The sequence below is a fragment of the Drosophila bipectinata genome, chromosome 2L, assembly GCF_030179905.1.
Source record: "Drosophila bipectinata strain 14024-0381.07 chromosome 2L, DbipHiC1v2, whole genome shotgun sequence".
NCBI lineage: Eukaryota > Metazoa > Arthropoda > Insecta > Diptera > Drosophilidae > Drosophila > Drosophila bipectinata.
In genome coordinates, this window is record NC_091736.1 from 4823138 (window position 1) to 4841301 (window position 18164).

Sequence of the window (18164 nt, forward strand, 5' to 3'; positions counted from 1 at the left end):
CCGGAAATATGGAAAACATGTTGCGATTTAAGACAAAGTCTTTCAAAATAAAATCATGCTGAAAGTTATATTGTATGAATAATATGAAAACAATTCACCAATCAAGCTCACATTCAAAGGACATGTGTGGTTCATATTCATAAAAGGCTCCATAGCTCCATAAAAATAGTCAAAGACATTCAATCGGTTTCGATGAGATATGAAGTTGCAGAGATCCACAGTAACATTGAATACAAATGGATGGTACAAATGGATGGTAGCCGGATAGTTTCTTGTAGACACCAAGATTAACGCTGATCGCCTTGATTGGCAAAATTTTAGTGTTAAATGATAAATGAACAGATGCCCCGATTTTGTTGCGGCCCAAAACCTTAAGGCGACATATTTTGACCTCCGCGTATGACTTATCAACGACTTCGCACTTGATATTCGTGTGGCGGGTTAACACCACACCAAGAACGAGAGTGCCGAAATATAATATTGACACTACGAAAATTATAAGCTTCATTGGATCAAAGTTTATACTATACTGATCCACAAAATATTAAAATTGATTTATTTTAAAGCCTGCGAATGCGTAAAAGATTCAATGAACCATGAAAAGTCGGTAGGTCGATAGTTTTTGATAATTGAGCTATTAAGATACATTAAATTTTATCAGTTCTTGACGAAATGAGTCAAACGAATTACAGAAATATTATTTTTTATAATTTTATGATAAAACTCCCCATATCTTTCTTTTTCTTTTACTAAAAAATAAAGTTTTTCAAGCTGCATTCCAGGTGCAATATATTGCACCATCCATTCTGTTTTGTGCATCTTGACTTCTGAGTGTGCGTGGATGCTGAAGTGTCCTTGCCAGGACATCGTCATCATCCCCCATCTTCATCATCATCGCTATCATCTCGGTGTAACCACCCCTGGAGTGGGCTTTGATCTATAGACTTTGGCAGTGGCAACGTTTTCGTGTTCGACCCGCTGGATGACGGTCGTCAGGACCTTCGTCCTTTTGCCGCTGTCTCAACTCGGCTCTCCCAGGTCGACAACGTCCTTTTCCGCTGTCTCAACTCGCAGCATCCAGAGCTGTCCTCTTCTGGGGCAAGAGCAGTGCTACAGCTTGGAATTTATGTGCATCCCACATGGAGCTTGGAAGCCGGGCTTTTGGGGCTGTTTCTCGGTGTCTCGGTGTCGCGTCTCTGGATTTTTCTATACCTTCTTTTTTTTATTCCCGTCTCTTGTTGTTGGCTTGGCTGCCTTGGTTTTTGCTTTGTTTTTGTATTTATGGATTTTCATTGGCGCAGCAGCAAGTTTCTGGGTTTCGAGGGGATGCCGGAGAGGAGGTGCGACGTGTCAAAACGCAAATGATTTATTGAACTGACAGCCAGCAGTGAATTTTGTCGAGTCAAGTCGCAGGACAACGATGCGGCAGCGTCGTTTGCTGAATGCGACACCGTTGAGAAAAAGGACGAGGCATCCTTTTGAGCACCAGAACCTACACTCCCGCTACACCAAACCACACTACACACACACAGCACAACACCCACTTTTCCTGGCTACACTTTCTAGTTTTGCCGCCATTTCTTGTTTCGATGTTGTGCATTCGCTTTTTTGCTATTAGAGCATACGGGATACGGGCGATTGAGGGGGAAAATGGGCGGAGTTTTCGCTCAACTCAACTGAAAACTGAACTGGCTGCAAGAAATGGCACCGATGTGAAATGAAGTTTTGATTTAGTTCAAAATTTTTATCAAAAGAAACGCGTTACTACTGCTATGGCTCCTGCTTTTGCCAGTGCTCTGTTTTCCTTTTGCTCGGGCTTTTTCGCTTGCAGTTTTTCTAATAAATCACAGCATGGGTTGTCTCCTGATATGGGCGGACCTTTCGGGCGTAATGGTATTTTGATTTATGTCTCCCATTAACCATAATGCAAAAGTTCTTAAATACACACACCCATAAAAGATATACCTATAAAATACAAAATATTATATTATTTATCTTTTAAAAACTATTTAGTAAAGTTTTATTTTTTTCGAAAAAATTTAACACTTTTTGTACATATTATGTATTACTGGTTATCGTTTACTGATTTTTGTATATTAAAGTTATAAACATCTTTGTAACCTATAAGTGCAGTGTCTTGCAAATACCTTATAATTTCTGACAAGAATGCATCGATTTTTGGCAACTAGGCGTATGCGTGATATTTTGCTCTTATTATTTTCTTTTAATTCCTGTTGATCGAAATCTTTAGTTTCAATTCTTTTTGAAGAATTTATGTAATATTAAAAAAAAAAATTTGTGAAAATAGTATATAATATTAAATAATAATTTTTACGATTTCCCAAAAGCAGGTTTTAACTTTCACCCACTATGCGTATACTTAATATTTTTCTTTTCATATATTTAAAAGATATTTTACGCATTTTTACGAATGTAAAGTAAGGATCCTCTGATATACTCTTCTTTATTTTAAAGAAAATCTATTTCCTGGCCCCACATAGATAAACTGTACTCTTATAAGGGAAATCGTCAACCCATTCGCAAGTTAAATAATTACAAAATTGCAATTACAGAAACAGACTTTCTCCATCTGTCTTTCCGCCTTACAAATCCCAAGATTTTTCACCATTTTCCAAAGAAAACAAACAAAAAAAAAAGGAAAACCCAGGCAGACAGCTCTGAGTAACGCCCACCCACCACCAAAATAGGAAACAAAAAAGATACGAATTCAGATCCATGCGACGAATGCGATGATGATGATGGCGATGAAGAAACCGAGAACAGAAGCCAGAAGCCCGGGCGGGACTAATGAGACTGGCACAGGACGAACGACGTAGGACGCAGGACGCAGGACAAACGCCTGCAGTGCAAAAGTTTTGCAAAAGTGTCAGAAAATGTGAATGCGATTGTGTGGGTGCCAGAGTGGGTGGTGCCACAGAGGGTCGGGTAGGGGTAATGTGCCGAGGTAAACGGCAGCAAGCGAGATGAATGATATCTGGTCGAGTGATGCATGAGTCGCCTTGGGGGCGGATGGTGTTCTGGGTTGGTGGCAAATTCCGCAAAAATGGGGGGCATCTAAGGGGGGGGGGGCCGGAAGAAGATGCCAGCAGCCATATAAAAGCTTGGCTCGTAAGCGAGACGCAGGCGTGGAAGCAGCAGCGAATGAGCATGCGAAATGCACACAAGCTTACAAAAACACACATAGATACTCTTTTATATACATATATACTCACACACGAGTAGAGGGAAAACATATCCAACTCGAATCTTGTCTACAATAAATCAAATTTTATTACACTTTTCTTTATGCATGCCACAGGATATATGGCAAGCGTATGGCTCACTGATGAGCACACAAACACCCAGAACTTGCACACACCGACACACCAACACATATCAGCTTACATATACATATGTATCTGTAAATGTGAGCTGAGATTTTCGCAAGCTCATTTAGTGGGTTTGGTCTTTTTGGCGGTCGGATCGCCTGGTTTGGGTGGAATTATCACACGAATTGACAACGTGGGATATTTAGGGATGGGTTTTCATGTTTTATGAATTTTATAAAAGGTAAAATAATATTTATAAAATGATTTATATATTTATTATTTATAAAAATATATTTGAATATTAATAGTAGTTAATTATTCGTAACTTTTATTAGATTATAAGATAACCTCTAACAGTTTCTTAAAACTCTTTTTGTAACAAAGTCCCTTTTCCAACACTATAATATATGTATTATTTTCCATATTTTCCTTCATCTTGTGATCTTGACATTTTGCCATATAAACTTGATTTCCTTGTCTATAGCCTTAGGGCAAAGGAATTTACTTTCCCACACATCGCAGGATGTCACCCACACTGCCATACTGGCACACCCACACTCATACACACATACAAGAGGAGACATTGTCAGTGTCGGCAGTTTTGTTGGCTTATCAAAGAGCAAAAAAGTAAACCGTTATGTGCGATGCATGACACTTTTCAGAATTTATGTGTTTGTATCTCATTAAGCGAAGGAGCAGCAGCAGCAGCAGCAGCAGCAGCTGGCGGAGGGGGTCAACCCAAAGGTGTCCCATGCACAACTTTCGGAGGCAAGAAAACCCCGGGCGTACCCCGTCCCCCCGCTTAAGCCTACGCCCCCAAACGCCCCCCCACCCAAAAAAATAAGCGTAGCCATCAATGAAGCAAAACTGAAAACTGAGGCGGGCCACAAAAGTTGTTTGAAACATTTTCCAAAAATTATCTCTTAACACAAATGTGACACCCAGCACATGTTCCCCACATCCACTTCCAGCCCATTCCCCGGAGGCATCTCATATACATACATATGTACTTTGTATGTATAATATGCACTGAGAAAAATTTATTTCATAAGTTTCCAGCTACAAGAAAAAGGATAATAATCTATAGAGCTTTTGCTTGAATTTGGTAGCTTAAGGCTTCTATATTTTTCTTTTTGTGTATTATCTGGCCACGCCCCCACCGCTCAGCCTGCCCACAATGCGCACACATCATAAATTTTAAGTGAAAATGAATCCTTTGGCAATTGAAGTTTTCGAGGAGATTTTTGTTGGCGTCGGATCGTCATCAGCACGCCGGCCGAAAGAGAGGGCACTAGACCCGTAGAAAGAGACAGAGCGGGCATTTTGTGTGCGTATGAAGTTCATATCAGTATCTGGATGTCGTTGTCTTAATCCTTTGTTGGCCATAAATCAGCGAATCGCGTTCAAATTTCGCGCATGTTCCTGTTCCTGCATCATCCTTTGCCTCCTGCCACATACCCAGCGACCCACCCCGTGGAGTTAACATAACCATGTGCCCCATAATTCAGGTTTAATTAACTCGGCGTGTTTATTAGCAAATATTAGTTTACAATTTGATAGGCCATGTTTTTGGGAGGTCTGCTTTATTTGGCAGTTGGGCTGAGATTTTGGCGGGACTTGGGGTTAAGGCCACTACCATAAGCTGGCTAAAACCAGTAATGTTTAGAGCGATGTTAGTTTTCTATTTTTTTTTAAATTTCCCCAATTTCCAAGAAAAGAAAATAATTTTTAATTATATTTTGAATGCTGCGCCTTTATTGCATTATTATATAACTTACACTTACAGTCTAGAAGGGTTTTCAAGGGGGTGGGAGGTGTTGCAGGATACAAGAGGTGTACAGGTCTAGGGGACATTGGGACTAGGGTCGTGAGGTCAAAAGGAAGCAAACGGTTTCGATTTAAAAATAATATCACAAAAACTCAAATACAAGTCGTATACATAGTTATCGTAGTATATCGTAGATTTAAATGATATCCGACAATAGATTACGATGATAATGATTGTTGTTGATAGATAATGAAATGTTTTACATTCTGCAATTCTTAGGTTTAAATCTTAGGTTAGATTATTAAGATTCACGTAGGTATACATCTTAGTTATTGTTGAGATTGGAGTTGCTGGTATACATGGGTGTATATATATATATTTTTTTTTTTATATATAAGGTTCATATGTTGGAGTATATATAATTTTTAAAATTGTTTCTCTATAATTTGTTGCGTATACATGCGTTGCTGTGGCTACCTTTTGATTTCGACTTTCTATATCTTTTCTTTGTATGTATATATATATATTGATAATCTTTAGACATATGGAAGGAAAGTGCTACTAGCTAAATATTTACATTAATTTGATGCATTATCTCGTTTAGGGTTAAAAGATTCTTGCCAACGGAAAATGCAATCGTCAATGAGGTTAACATTTTTAAATTTTCTGTTTACGTATACTGCGTTTCGTTCGTTTGTAATTGCTTAAGTGTAGTGATTTAATTGTTTTAGCATTATAATTAAGTATTTTGAATTTTTTTTGGCACGCTTTCTATTCGATTCTTTAGACCAGGAACTGCGGCATAATTAATAAATAATCTTTATAGTATTATCTTTGAGTCGAGTCTATTTCGCACTCGAAAACCAGTTCCGCTCAATAGTTTGGCTCACTCACTACCCGGCTATCTTTCCCCAACCACTCGGTCTCGGTCTGTAGTTGGGGTTGGGGTTGGAGGAAGGTCTATGCCTCCATCCAATCCAACTTTGACGAACTCGTGTCGTCGCCTTTCGTCAAACTGTTCATGCCCGTACCGTCTATATAGCCGTCTCATCAGGCTCCCCGACAGCAGTTCGTCAAACGGTGGTAATTGAATTCCACTCGTCGTTGCCTCTCGCTTGCACTGTGAGTGCGATAGCATGATGTCCGATTGGGAAACAATAAAAACGGACCAGCACTTCGTCGAGGTGACGTCACATGTTGGGGAATGTCAGGGGAAATGCTTGGCAATTCAGCAAAGAGGGGAAATCCCAAATTGAGTGAGCGCCACAGAGAGCGACTGCAAAAGATTGGGGGAGAGCAACGAGTCGCTCAAGAGCGCGAATTAGCAAACAAATCTCGCAGACTCTCGGCGATCAGAAATCACTGCAGAGAGTGAGTCCTCGAATCTCAGTTCTTGACTTTACAGTTGGGAATTATAAGGGATATCCTTTCAGAATATCCTTTTGGAGAAGTCACTTGAAATATTTCTTGAAACTGTTTTCCTAAAAAACCAAAAAATACTAAAACATTAAAAAAGTGACTTGTTTGTATCCCTAAACCTTATCCTTGGATCCTTAGGCATTCTTGGAGGACAACTGCTTGGCCAGCTCCGTGTACTTGAGGAACTTGGACTGGGGACTCTCGTCGTACGGGTTGATGGTGGGCGATGGAGGCGGTTGCTGCTGCATAGCTGTCGCAGGACTCCGCGACGTAGATCTCTTCGGCGAGGGACTCTGGGCCATCGGGGACTTTAGACGCGGCGAATCCTCGCCAGCATCCTTCACGAAGTGCACCTTGGAGAGGTGGTGGCGGTAGGCGCCCTTCGACCCGAACGGCGTATCACAGAAGGAGCACTTGATAATGGACGAATCCCCGCCAGCTCCACTGCTGGCGCTCAGGACAGCCTCGTTGCAGGCCCAACTGAAGGCCACCAGGTCGCTGCCGTTCGAGGAGGCCACCGCCGCCGATGCCGATCCAGATCCTGTGGAGGAGGCACTGCTGCGTGTGTTCGAGGCAGGGGGGTCCGTGGTATCGCACAGCTTTTGGAGAGCCGCCAAAGGATGGGCCTTGGGCTTTTTCGAGGAGATGTTGGTCGAAGGATTGTTGTTGTTAAAGCAGTGTCCTGTAAGGAAATTGTAGTTTTTAGATTAGTATATTTTAGGAATCAAATATAGGAAGATATGGATGTGGAAGGAAGATTTTTAAAGGGGAAAGTTTAACCTTTGAACTCACCTGTGTTGTTGTTGTTGGTCTCTGCCCCGCTCAGCTGATCGAACATGGAATTCAGGGCCAGGAGGCTGCCACTATCCGCAGCTGGGGCGGTTCCCGTTTGGGGCGCTGGCGATTCACTGGCCGACCGTGGACTCTCCCGACTCGGCTCCATGGAGAACTCTTTCTTTACCTGAATGTGCTGCCTGGGACTGCCGCCCTCTCGGTCGTCTGATCCCGCCTGCGGCTCCACCTCCATGGGCTCCGCCTTGATCGTAGCGGGTGGTGGCGGCGGCGGAGGAGGCGGCGCTGGCGTATCCGGAGTCCTGCGAGGTGTTGCCTGCTGCCTGTCCGGAGTGTAGGATGACTCCACTCGACTGGCGGAGCTAGATTCGCTGGCACTGCGATCTCGGGAAGCGTACGAGGAGCGCATCATGTGCATCGCCTGGGCGTCCATCAGTGGCTTGGTGTAGTCGCTGCTGTCGTCGATGCCCAGACGCTTCAGAATGCTGGCCCCCAGAGGAGTTCCAGTTTCGGAGTAGCCCCCAGGGGTTCCCAGACTACGGCCTCCGCCCCTCGACTCGAAGCTCTTCTCGATGAGCTGCTCGAGGGCGTTCAGCACAGACGGAGGCTTCTCGCCACCCAGTCCAGAGCTGGGGCTCGGCATGCGATCCAGACCCTGCGCTGGCCTCCTAGGCGGGATGGGTATGCTCTCACCCAGGCACTTGCGGATGTGCTCCACGAACAAGGCTGTTTCGATCTTGCTGCCGCACTTCTCGCAGGTGATCTTCGTGGCGGCCGCAAAGTCCCGCAGCGGCTTCAGGGCCGAGTCCAGGCTGGAGTTGGAGCTGGAACGCTCCAGTTCGAGGAGCTTCCGCACCGGCAGCGACTTCTTGCGCTTCTCGTTGCGATTCTGCCGGGCCCTCTTGGAGTTGCCAGCACCCGGTGCCGGTGGGGAGACGGACGAGGATGGCGACTCCTTGTAGTGCGACTGCTGGGCCATGTGGCTGCTCAGCTCCTTGAGGGTGCCGAAGGCCTGATCGCACACCTTGCAGGTGAGCACAGCACTTACCGAGGCGGCCGTGGCATTGGAAGGGGCAGGAGCGGCCGAGGCAGCTGCCGAAGGGGGTCCTCCCGGTCCTTGGCTACCGTTCGAGGGTCGCTCCCGGTCGTCGCCCGACTTCCAGGAGATGATCTGTTCCTGTGAAATGATGTTCGTGTAGTGTTGGGTCTCCTGCATGTGGCTGGTCATCTCGGCCAGCGACCGGAAGCTCTGGCCGCACCACATGCACTTGAGGATCTGGCGGGTCTGCTCCGCACCCTTGCCCAACCAAACGTCCTGGCCGCGCACTAGTTTCCTGGGCAGCGGCATGGTTTCCTTGATCAGCATGTTCAGCTCCGACTTGGAGGAGTTGGAGGAGCTGGACGTGGAGCTACTGCTGCTGGAGCAGGCCGAGTTCGACGTGGAGGGGGGCAGTCGCGAAGCGGGAGGAGCACTCGAGGCTCCTGCTGCCCCCGAGGAGGAGGGTGATGGAATCTGGACGCCGCAGTGCTGCGTCTCCTTCATGTGGGTGGTCAGGCTGGCCAAGGTGGCGAAGCTCTGCTTGCACCACACGCACTTGAACACATCCTTGGCCGTGTCGGCTCCCTTGTTCAGCCAGTGGGACTGCCAGGCACTGTGTCGGCCACCGGAAGTGGTGCCGCCTCCAGCCGCCGCACCCCCGGATCCCGAGGACGACGACGACGAGGTGGAAACACCCGCTGAGTTCCGGCTACCTGGTGGCGGCGTCTCCAGTCGGCTCATCTCGCTCATTTTCTCCAGTGCCTTGGTGGCTTCGCTTGGCCCCAGTTTCGGGTTGCCCAGTCCACCAGTTTTGGCCGCCACGGCTGCCAAGTAGGGGTTGATGGGAGGCACCCAGCTGCCGGGGGGCAGGGGTGACTTGTAGTCGGCCGAGATGCTTCGCGGAACCTTCCTGGCTGGCGGGGAGTCGGGTGCCTCCTGCCTCTTCCGCGTACTCACCGATAGGTCCAGTGGTCCAGTATCGCCCTGGACATCCTGCTCGGCCTCTGTCTCTGGACCATGCTCCGGCTCTTCTTCCTCCTCGTCGTCGTCACCCTCGCTGCTGGCACGTTTCCTGCTAAAGTCCAGCGCTGGCGGCGAGTCCCCCGCCTGCTGGGTCGCCTGCTGGACCAGCGAAGCGGCCGCCGCCAGAGGATTCGTGAGCAGCAGGTGATTCTGCTGGGCGGCCGCCAGGTAGGCAGCCATCGCCGCCGACTGCGGCGGCAACAGAGCAGCTGCAGCCGCGGGGGGAAGCGTCGCCGTCAACGGCAGGCCCACGGGATGTGGAGAAGTAGGCGTGGCCGTGGGAGTCGGTGTTGGCGCTGGGGTCAGGCAATCGTTGGCCGAGCAATGGGACTCATTCGAAGGACACCGGACATCACTGGGTACCACACCGGCTCCCGTTGAGGTGTTGGATTCCCGGGATTGGCATCGCGGGCTGGCCAACTCACTGAAATTTGGGGAAACAAGGGACCTAGGGTTAGAACGATATATTCAAAAATTGTATTTATTAATTTTGAATTGAAAATTTAAATAATATTATGGTTTGTATGGAAAAATAATAAAATTCGCGAAAAAAATAATATTTTTTTTTGGCAATTCGCAGGATTTATTAGCTTTGCAGGAGACTTCAGCTTCAGTTCGGTGGTCAAATTAAACTAAGATATTAAATTCATGGCTGTAGTGCTTATATAGTATTTTTATGAAGAACATATATAGTATTTAAATTAACACTGAATTTCGATAGCTTATAGCTCTGAATGTTAGTAGTGCTTAAAAGGACATTTTAGGGATGCAAACCCTTTTAAAATTTTCCACAAAACAATACCTTTCCAACACCTAAGTAAAATAATAATAAAAATAATTTCCAAATGAAAAAAAAATCGGTGGCAAGGCCTGGTGGGGCGATTGGGGGATCGATGGGTGGGGGTGAAGTAATCACTCACCTTGCACTTAAAGCCTGGCGATAGATTTCCAGCATGACAGCCTCGTGTAGCATCATTTTGTTGTGAGATTATTTTCGGGGGTCTTCTAGATTAATTTTGGCTGCTGTTTTGGCTGTTTGGCAATTAATTTCGTCTGGCCATTGATAGCGATAGATTTTTGTGTGTTTTTCTGGGGTTTTGGTTTTCGATTCTATTTGGTTGTCACTTTTTTTTTCACATCAAACATACGCGGAACGACAAACGCACTTAACGAGTGAGAGAATGCTTTGGATTTTTATTTTTTTTATTTTTATTTTTGTTCAACAAATAAATTCTTGAGCCATTCGGTGGTGTATGTGCGTGTGTGTGTGTTTGCGTGTCAGTTTCGTGTTGAGCTTCTATCAAAAACACACACGTCAAATAAATCAAATGTCACAATGCCAGGGAGGCGAGGTGATGGGGTATTGGGGGTGCTGGGGGGTAGGGAGGCGCTGGGGCACAACCGACGACTGATGACGAACGCGAATCAATGAGTGTGTGTGTGTGTTGCAAGAGTGTTTGTTGTTATTGTTGTTGTTGTTGCGGTCAAACTGCCGCCAATTTCACTTCCTCTTCTTTCTCCACACTTTCTGTCCGCACAACAGCTGTGTGTTTAGCTGTATTAGTATTGGTAAGGCTATTAATTTAATGATTTACGATTTACGATTATTTATTTATTTTATTTTTTTTGTATTTTTCACGTTGTTCTTTAACGAGGACTAGAGATTTTGAAAATCTTGTATATTTTTTTGAGAAAATAAGCTAAGCTGCTGTCTTCGCTGCCTTCCACTCCTGACCGGAAACTCAACAACAATGGCAATGGCAACGTGCGACATGATTTCGTTCCGTCCTAGTGTATCTATGTAATTTTTGCCATTTTTGCGACGCCGAGCGACAGTCCTTTCCCGTCGAAAGACTTTTTTCGAAAAAAAACATTTTTGAGTTGTTGATGCTTTTAAACGACACTTGGAGCCCTCTGTCGACGTTTCTACGCTCTCGCTGCCATACTCTCTCTCTCGCGCGCTCTCACCAATACTACTACTACCCCAATAATGGCCCTGCTCCAGTCGACAGCGCTGCCCGCTGTCACTACCGCTGCCACTGCCGCTGCCGCTCGTCAACTGACAACTCTCTTGAGTTGCGAGGAGAGCATCGGACAGTTTCCCCATTAAAATGATATATGCCGGCTGAGCGGCAGTGAGCGCAGCAGAGAGCAGAGCGACGCCTGCGCCATGATGGTGTGCAGTTCTTGTTTTGATTTATGAGCCGCAGCTGCTGAGGAAAAGGGGACCAAAGCTGCGCTTGAAACGAAACGAAACCGAATCGGAACGGAACATAGAACATAACTGAAACAACTGCAGTGCCATGGGAGAGCGGAAAGAGCCAAAAAGCTGCACTGAGAGCCATGACAGGTGCTCGTCTATGTCTCTGTGTGTGTGTGTGTGTGTGTGAGTGCATGGGGGCCGGTCTGCCAGCCCACTATAGGAAATTTGACCACTTTTTCTGGCCAAAAACCATTTTTTGAAAGTTACAGGATTTAAATAATTTTAACTGCATATCATTCACAATAGATTAATTTTTAATGTTGCATACCAGAAATTTTCATAGATGGCGCCACTGCGAAGAAAACAGCTGTTAAAAACAGCTGTTGATGTTAACATTTACATGAGCTTAGAATTTACGATTTTTTGGTGCGATTTTAAAAACACGAATACTTAAAATTTTATGGACAAAATAAAAAGTTTTGAAATGAATACTTTTTTAAGTGGTTTGTATTGTGTGTTTGTGTATGTGAAGTGTCCAAAAAACTTGTGTTGTCCTTTTAATAAAGTGAAAATGTAAGCAGTCTAGCATAAGAAATTTTTAGAAATAAATCACATTTTTAAAAAGAGATTTAAACCAAGTCTGGCGGAGTCGGACAATGTAATTTAGTCCATGTTGTAGATTGTTTAATTTTCTTCAAATGAGTGAAATATGAATATGCATAAAAATGCACTTTCGAAGAAATTCATAATTTAAGGAGGCAGCCTCAACACCTTGAATGTGAATCTGTTAGCTGTGAGACTAGTGCAAAACCGAACAGTTAGAATGTTATTTTTAAATAGGGGGCGGTGCCACGCCCACAATTTTTTCATTTATGAGTTCTTTTGACCATATAAACTCAAATCAAAAATCAAAATTTAAATATCTTGCTTAGTTTTTGAGTTAGAATGTGTTTCTTAAAAAGTGGGCGGTGCCACGCCCACATTTTTTTCAAATATTGAATCTATTGACCATGTGAACTCAAATCAAAAATCAGAACTTAAATATCTTGTCTCGTTCATGAGATATTATTTTTGGCCAGAAAAAGTGGTCATATTTCCTATAGTGCAGCCGTCTGTGTGCATGTGTGAGGGTGTTGGTGGGGGGAGCACCCCTGCTGTGTTTGTATTGCAGCTGGTCAAATGCTGACGCTGGCTGCTCTGTCGACGCCGCTGCTGCTTAAATCAAGGTTATTTATTGAAATTGAAAATGAAGCAGGGCGGGTCGGGGAGGTAGTGGGTGGCATTTGGGCGGTGGGTGGAGGAGCAGACGTTCGGCGGGAGCCAAGGGAAAGAGAGAATTGTTAAAGAGTTTGCTGTGCTTCGAGAGCGTTAATTCTGCGCTGCTGTTACACATATTTTTTCTTTATTTGCGTAGAGGCTACCCCCGTCGTCGCCACCCTTCTCCTCCGTCTCTCCCTCCTCTCCACCCCTCCCCTGACTGGCATGCGTGACCCAGGGAACAATTGTTGCATGCGCTGCGCTGCTTTCAGCGACCGCAAAGGATAACGGCAGTGTGAGGGGTGGTTGGCTGGGTGGTCATGGAAAGGACGAACTCAGATTGAAGAATTCGCAGGATTCACTTAATGAACAGATTCTTCTTTGTAGATTCTTGAGCTTTTCTGAATGTCCTTTCATCATGTCCTTTGTCTTCTTGTGTGGGTTTTCTACTCGCTTTCTGGCAAAGCTTTTGCCTTTGTAATTATTTTCCAATATTTGTGCGCAGACGACCATTACGCATCTTTATTAGTTTTGGGGATTCGTCTTTGAGGGGAAAAAAACATGTGATGTATTACAGGATTTTTTTGTAAAATTCTTAGATTTAAGTCTAAAAAAATATAGTAATCCTGATATCCTAATCTAAAAACCATAATTTTTCTTCAAAGTTTAAACATTTAAAATATCGCATTAAGTATACGCAGTGTGGGCCCCCTCTTTTTTTTTTTTTAAGCTTCTATTCATTTGTTTTTTTTTCTCATTATTGGAGTGGTGAACCCCACTCCCCTCTTCGATTGTCGAAATCAATAGAATATGAATGTACCTAGGAATGAAATTGGATTGACAGGCGCTCGAATATCGCGACACCTGACAATTGTGGCCAAAATGCAGCGCCAAATTCTGTCAGCCATCACAACTTGGACATGCACTGTGGGCTCTTGGGTGCGTTTGGGCTTTTTTTTTCGTTTTTTTTTCGTTGCTGGACTAGAAAAATGACGTAGTGGAATGTAGGCCTGAGATGGAAACCCCCTTGGCGGCTGTAACATTGTTGCAGCTGCCATGGTGATGATGGTTGATATTTCTGGTCTTTACATCAGAATTTATTGCAATATTTAAGGATAGTCGAGGAGCTAGTGCCAACTGAATACCAGGTGACAAATCGAGAGGTAAATAATGGCAATCACAAGGGTGACGAGCATCAGGGGAAATGCAAATACAAAGAAGCTACAGAACGTCATCCGGTAGCCATTGGCGCGGGCAATGAGCTCAGTGATCCCATTGGAGGAGGCACCGATCAGCGATCCATTCCCACCAAAACAGGCACCAAATGCCACGCCCCAGATCAGGGGCGTCAGCGGAATTTGGCCATTACTTTGATCGACTAACTGGCGGAGGAGCTTCATCATGAATATGGTCACGCAGGAGTTGTCAATGAAGATGGTGAGCAGGGCGCTGGACAACAGTAAGATCAACGTGGCCATCCCCGCCCGGTAATGTTCATCCAACTGCTGGAGTTGTTGGGTGGTCACCTCCCCCAGCCAGGCGAACAATCCCAATTCGTCTGCTGCGGCCACCAAGACGTAAAGCCCGGCGAGGAACAACAGTAGCGAGAACTGAACCCGGTCCATCATGTGCAGGAAGCTGATGGAGCTAGCCAGGATCAGTAGCAGGAACGAGGCCAGAATAACAGCCCAGCCCAGCGAGGCACCTGGGGCCAAGCCTGTAATTGAGTGCAGTATGTAGAGGACGAAGGCGAAGGCCAGGGCAATCATGCTCTTGACGATAAGCCACTTGTTGGGACTCGTGAAGGTTTCCTCAATCACAACCAAGTTTTCGTAGAAGTTTGGCGCCGTCTTGAACAGGTGTTTGCTGTTGTCGCTTTCCCTAAGTACGGCAGCAGCGATTTTCACTTGATTCGTGATCTCAGGGAGCTCCAAGTCATCCTGGTCATCGTTCAGTTGTAAGAGCTTCTTTCCATAGATACAGCGAACCAGCAGGAAGAATACTATGATGGCCACTATCACTGGAGCCATCATGTGGAGTACGAAATTGCCAAAGACAACGCCTTCGGCTTGGACGGCATAATCACAGGCCAAGCTGATGTTAGGTGGCTGGCCAATGGGTGTCAGGGTTCCACCCAGATTGGCGGACATTACCAGGATCATGAGGACCAGTGGGGCATTGATGCCCATTATTTCGCACAACTGAATCGTAAGGGGACACATCACGAAGACGACAAGGCCGTTGTTCAGGGCAGCAGACATTATGGCTGTGAACGAGCAGAGGATCAAAACGAATGGCCAAGGTTGACCCCTGGACTTTTTGTAGGCCGATATAGCCACGAGCTCAAAGAATCCGCCCTCGGTCATCACAGACACCAGTAGGTTCAGTGCAAAGAGCACCATCAATGCCTCAAAATTGATCCAGGTCATCATCGCAGCTAGCATGGGTCGGTCGGCCATGAAAGTCAAGACTCCCACGGCGGTGCTGGCCATGAGGAGGGCAGCAAAGGCGCGGTCTATGAGCTCCCAGATAATAAGGATCTGCAGGGTTAGGAGCATGATGATGGCGCAGACTATGCCCCACTCGAAAACGTCGGGAAAGGACTTGAGTTCCACTACCAGGGATGAGGGCTTATCTCTTTTGTTCTCAATGCTGATCACCGCTTTGGCACCCGGCTCCTTCGAGGGCGGAAATTTGAAGCTTCTGAAATCCTCATCGAACTTTTCCTCATCCTCAGCCATGCTAATCCACCACATTGACGTATGGTGATAGATCACATTCAGGTCGGAGTCGCGCCACTCCAGCCGCAGTCCCAGATCCTCACTCCCAGTCTGCTCGTATTTCGATTTAATGGCGCCTCGCACGGTGATCTTCACCACACTCCAGGTGGGCTCTACAAAGCTAACGATGCTTTCATTGGGCATTACTCCGATCGTCCTAAAGGTGACCTTGTCAAGGGGGTCGGTCATGATCACAAAGGTGAAGCAGCACCACAGAAACACAAGGATGACGATTTTGAAAAACTCGAATACTTTTCTTGCCTTGGACCGATCATGATCGCCCAAGGTACGCTGCCTCCTGGCGAAACTATGTCCTGGAATCGGGCGATAGCTGAGACGACGTCCATCCAGGCGGATATGCTTAGCATGGAAACTGTTACTTTGAAATTTCGTTTTCATTGTATACGATTTTCGATTTTTTCAAACAGAAAATTCACAGATACTTGCAAGAGCTGATGCTATGATATGTAATGGAAATAATCTTAAATATCATCTACAAATATTTCTTTAATTTTAATTCTACTAATGACTGTTCAGTTCTCACTCAACTCTCCTTTAAAAGTGCTAACCGTCATTCAGGCTTCGGCGATTACATTCAACGGGGCAGGCTGTGGAAGCTGCCAATTCGCTGCCACAAATGTCATGTAACGCGTCCGTTTTTCTATTGCAACAGAAACATTTTCAAGCCTGTACCCCCTCCCCCACCCCTTTGAAATTCTCAAAATGTTGCCTTTGTTGTTGTTGTTTAGGCAGCGGTTAACGTCACAAATCGAATTGACACACGATTTTTATCACAAGTTGCAACTTCCTCGCGACTCCCCGGATACCCCACCCGTGGCACTGTCCTCCGGTCCCGTCCATCTGTCAAAAAATGCAGAATGCAAAAAATTTCCTGACACCTTTTGGCGCGGTGACGGACGCGTCCAGACGACAACCACAACGGCTACCAGAACAACGACAACGACACCGACACCGATGTCGCCAAACGCCATAAAAATCCAGGCGCCAGTTCTTTCAGCATCAACCACCCTGCCCCCCCCAAACTGCCCCGCCACACCCTTTCATAAAATTGCATTTCCCATTTGCCTTTAAATTTAGACGCCATCACATTCACAATTACAGGCACAGATACAGATACATTTGCGCCCAGATACTCTCAGATATCCAACTGCAGCAGCAACGGTCCGTAGATTTGAATGGCAGCTACCTGGGCAAGCGGGTGAAGCCAAAAGTTAAATGGAATCTATCTAACAATTTGCACACAACACAAATTATGGTTTTGGCAAATGTTTACGAGTTTCGGGTTAAAGGTATCTGTCAGAAATTTTTGGTAAATTTTTCGACAGCCTCAGGTGGTTTTTCTTCAACTTTGGAGATTTCAATTAATTTGAATGCAACAAGGCATCTGGGAAGGGCATTGAAATATTAAATACTTTCAAGGTTAAATATTTTTAAATTTAAAATTAAAAAAGTCAAGTAATTATGTACATTTTCCAATATGAATGTTTTGAGTCCTTAACGTATATGTTGTCTCTTTCACCGCCTCATCATCCATCTCTCTCTCCAGTTGTCTACCAGTGGAGCAGACAAAAACACAACTCAAAATACAATTCATCTGCATAAACATTTGTGGAGCAATTGAAAAACAAACAGAACCAACAGTAAGACAAATACCCACAAAATAGAGTAAAAAATAACCCCAAAACTGGATTCAAAACTGAATGTGAGTGATCCAGAGTAGATGGATGGCTCCTGTACCTTCTCCCGTATCCACATCCACCCACTTGCCACTCCCAGCCAAACAAATTAGCAGAGACACTGGGAATCAACAACAACATCAGCTCCAAAGGAGTCCAAGGTTGGGGGGCGGGACGGAGGATAACATTCATCAAGCCACCAAAAGTGGCAATGACATTGTGGGATCTAACACTGAGAAAAACACTGGGGACTTTATATAAAATTATAGATGAGATGATGATGAGAATTATAGATGAATTATTATAGATGAGAGATAAAATATGAAATAACTCACTCTTAATTTTTTGATTGAAATTGGCATTCAAATACTTTAAAAATATATATTTTTTTCAAGTGTATTCCTAACGATATTTGTGTGACCGTTAACTATGCAATTGCCATTGCCAAAAAACAATGAGCCGCATATTCGAGGGGAAAGAGAAAGTTTATGTTCGCATTGCTGCCTCAGAATGTGATGAAATTCAAATAGAGGAACGAATGCATGGATGGGGCATGGGGCATGGGGTATGGGGCATGCAGCATGTGGCGGGTGTGGCACATAACGAGCCCAAAACACTAAACTCCGAAACTGAATGAATGAGTGTCAAGTGTGATATATCACCGCAAAAACAAGACCATAAGCATGAGTGATAAACGCTGTTGAGCTTGGTTAGCGCATTGCAATGCACAAGCACACATCCAGGACAGCCAGGACACCAAGCATCCACACACACTGTCACAAACAGTATGTCAGCATCACACACACACACATATGCATGCAGTCATAGACATGTCAACATGTTGATGATGGCAACTA

General features: G+C 45.2%; 2 protein-coding genes across 4 annotated transcripts; both read right to left on the reverse strand.

The window, feature by feature from the left end:
• Positions 1–5453: 5453 nt before the first annotated feature.
• tio (zinc finger domain-containing protein tiptop) lies at positions 5454–11236 on the reverse strand. 3 transcript variants are annotated; one of them, XM_017240302.3, is made up of 4 exons: positions 10291–11236; positions 7309–9818; positions 6636–7198; positions 5454–6578 (listed from the first exon to the last, which is right to left on the reverse strand). In XM_017240302.3, the coding sequence occupies exons 1-3, from the start codon at positions 10344–10346 to the stop codon at positions 6651–6653; spliced, it is 3114 nt and encodes a 1037-aa protein (XP_017095791.3). In that variant the 5' UTR covers positions 10347–11236; the 3' UTR covers positions 5454–6578; positions 6636–6650. The 3 variants fall into 3 exon arrangements, with proteins under 3 accessions (XP_017095791.3, XP_017095793.3, XP_017095790.3); XM_017240304.3 differs by having other exon boundaries at positions 5454–7198; positions 7309–9794; XM_017240301.3 differs by having other exon boundaries at positions 5454–7198.
• A 2721-nt stretch (positions 11237–13957) lies between these two features.
• On the reverse strand, positions 13958–15799 carry LOC108124286 (P protein). Its single transcript, XM_017239894.2, has one exon. The coding sequence runs from the start codon at positions 15797–15799 to the stop codon at positions 13958–13960; it is 1842 nt and encodes a 613-aa protein (XP_017095383.2).
• Between the last annotated feature and the right edge of the window lie 2365 nt (positions 15800–18164).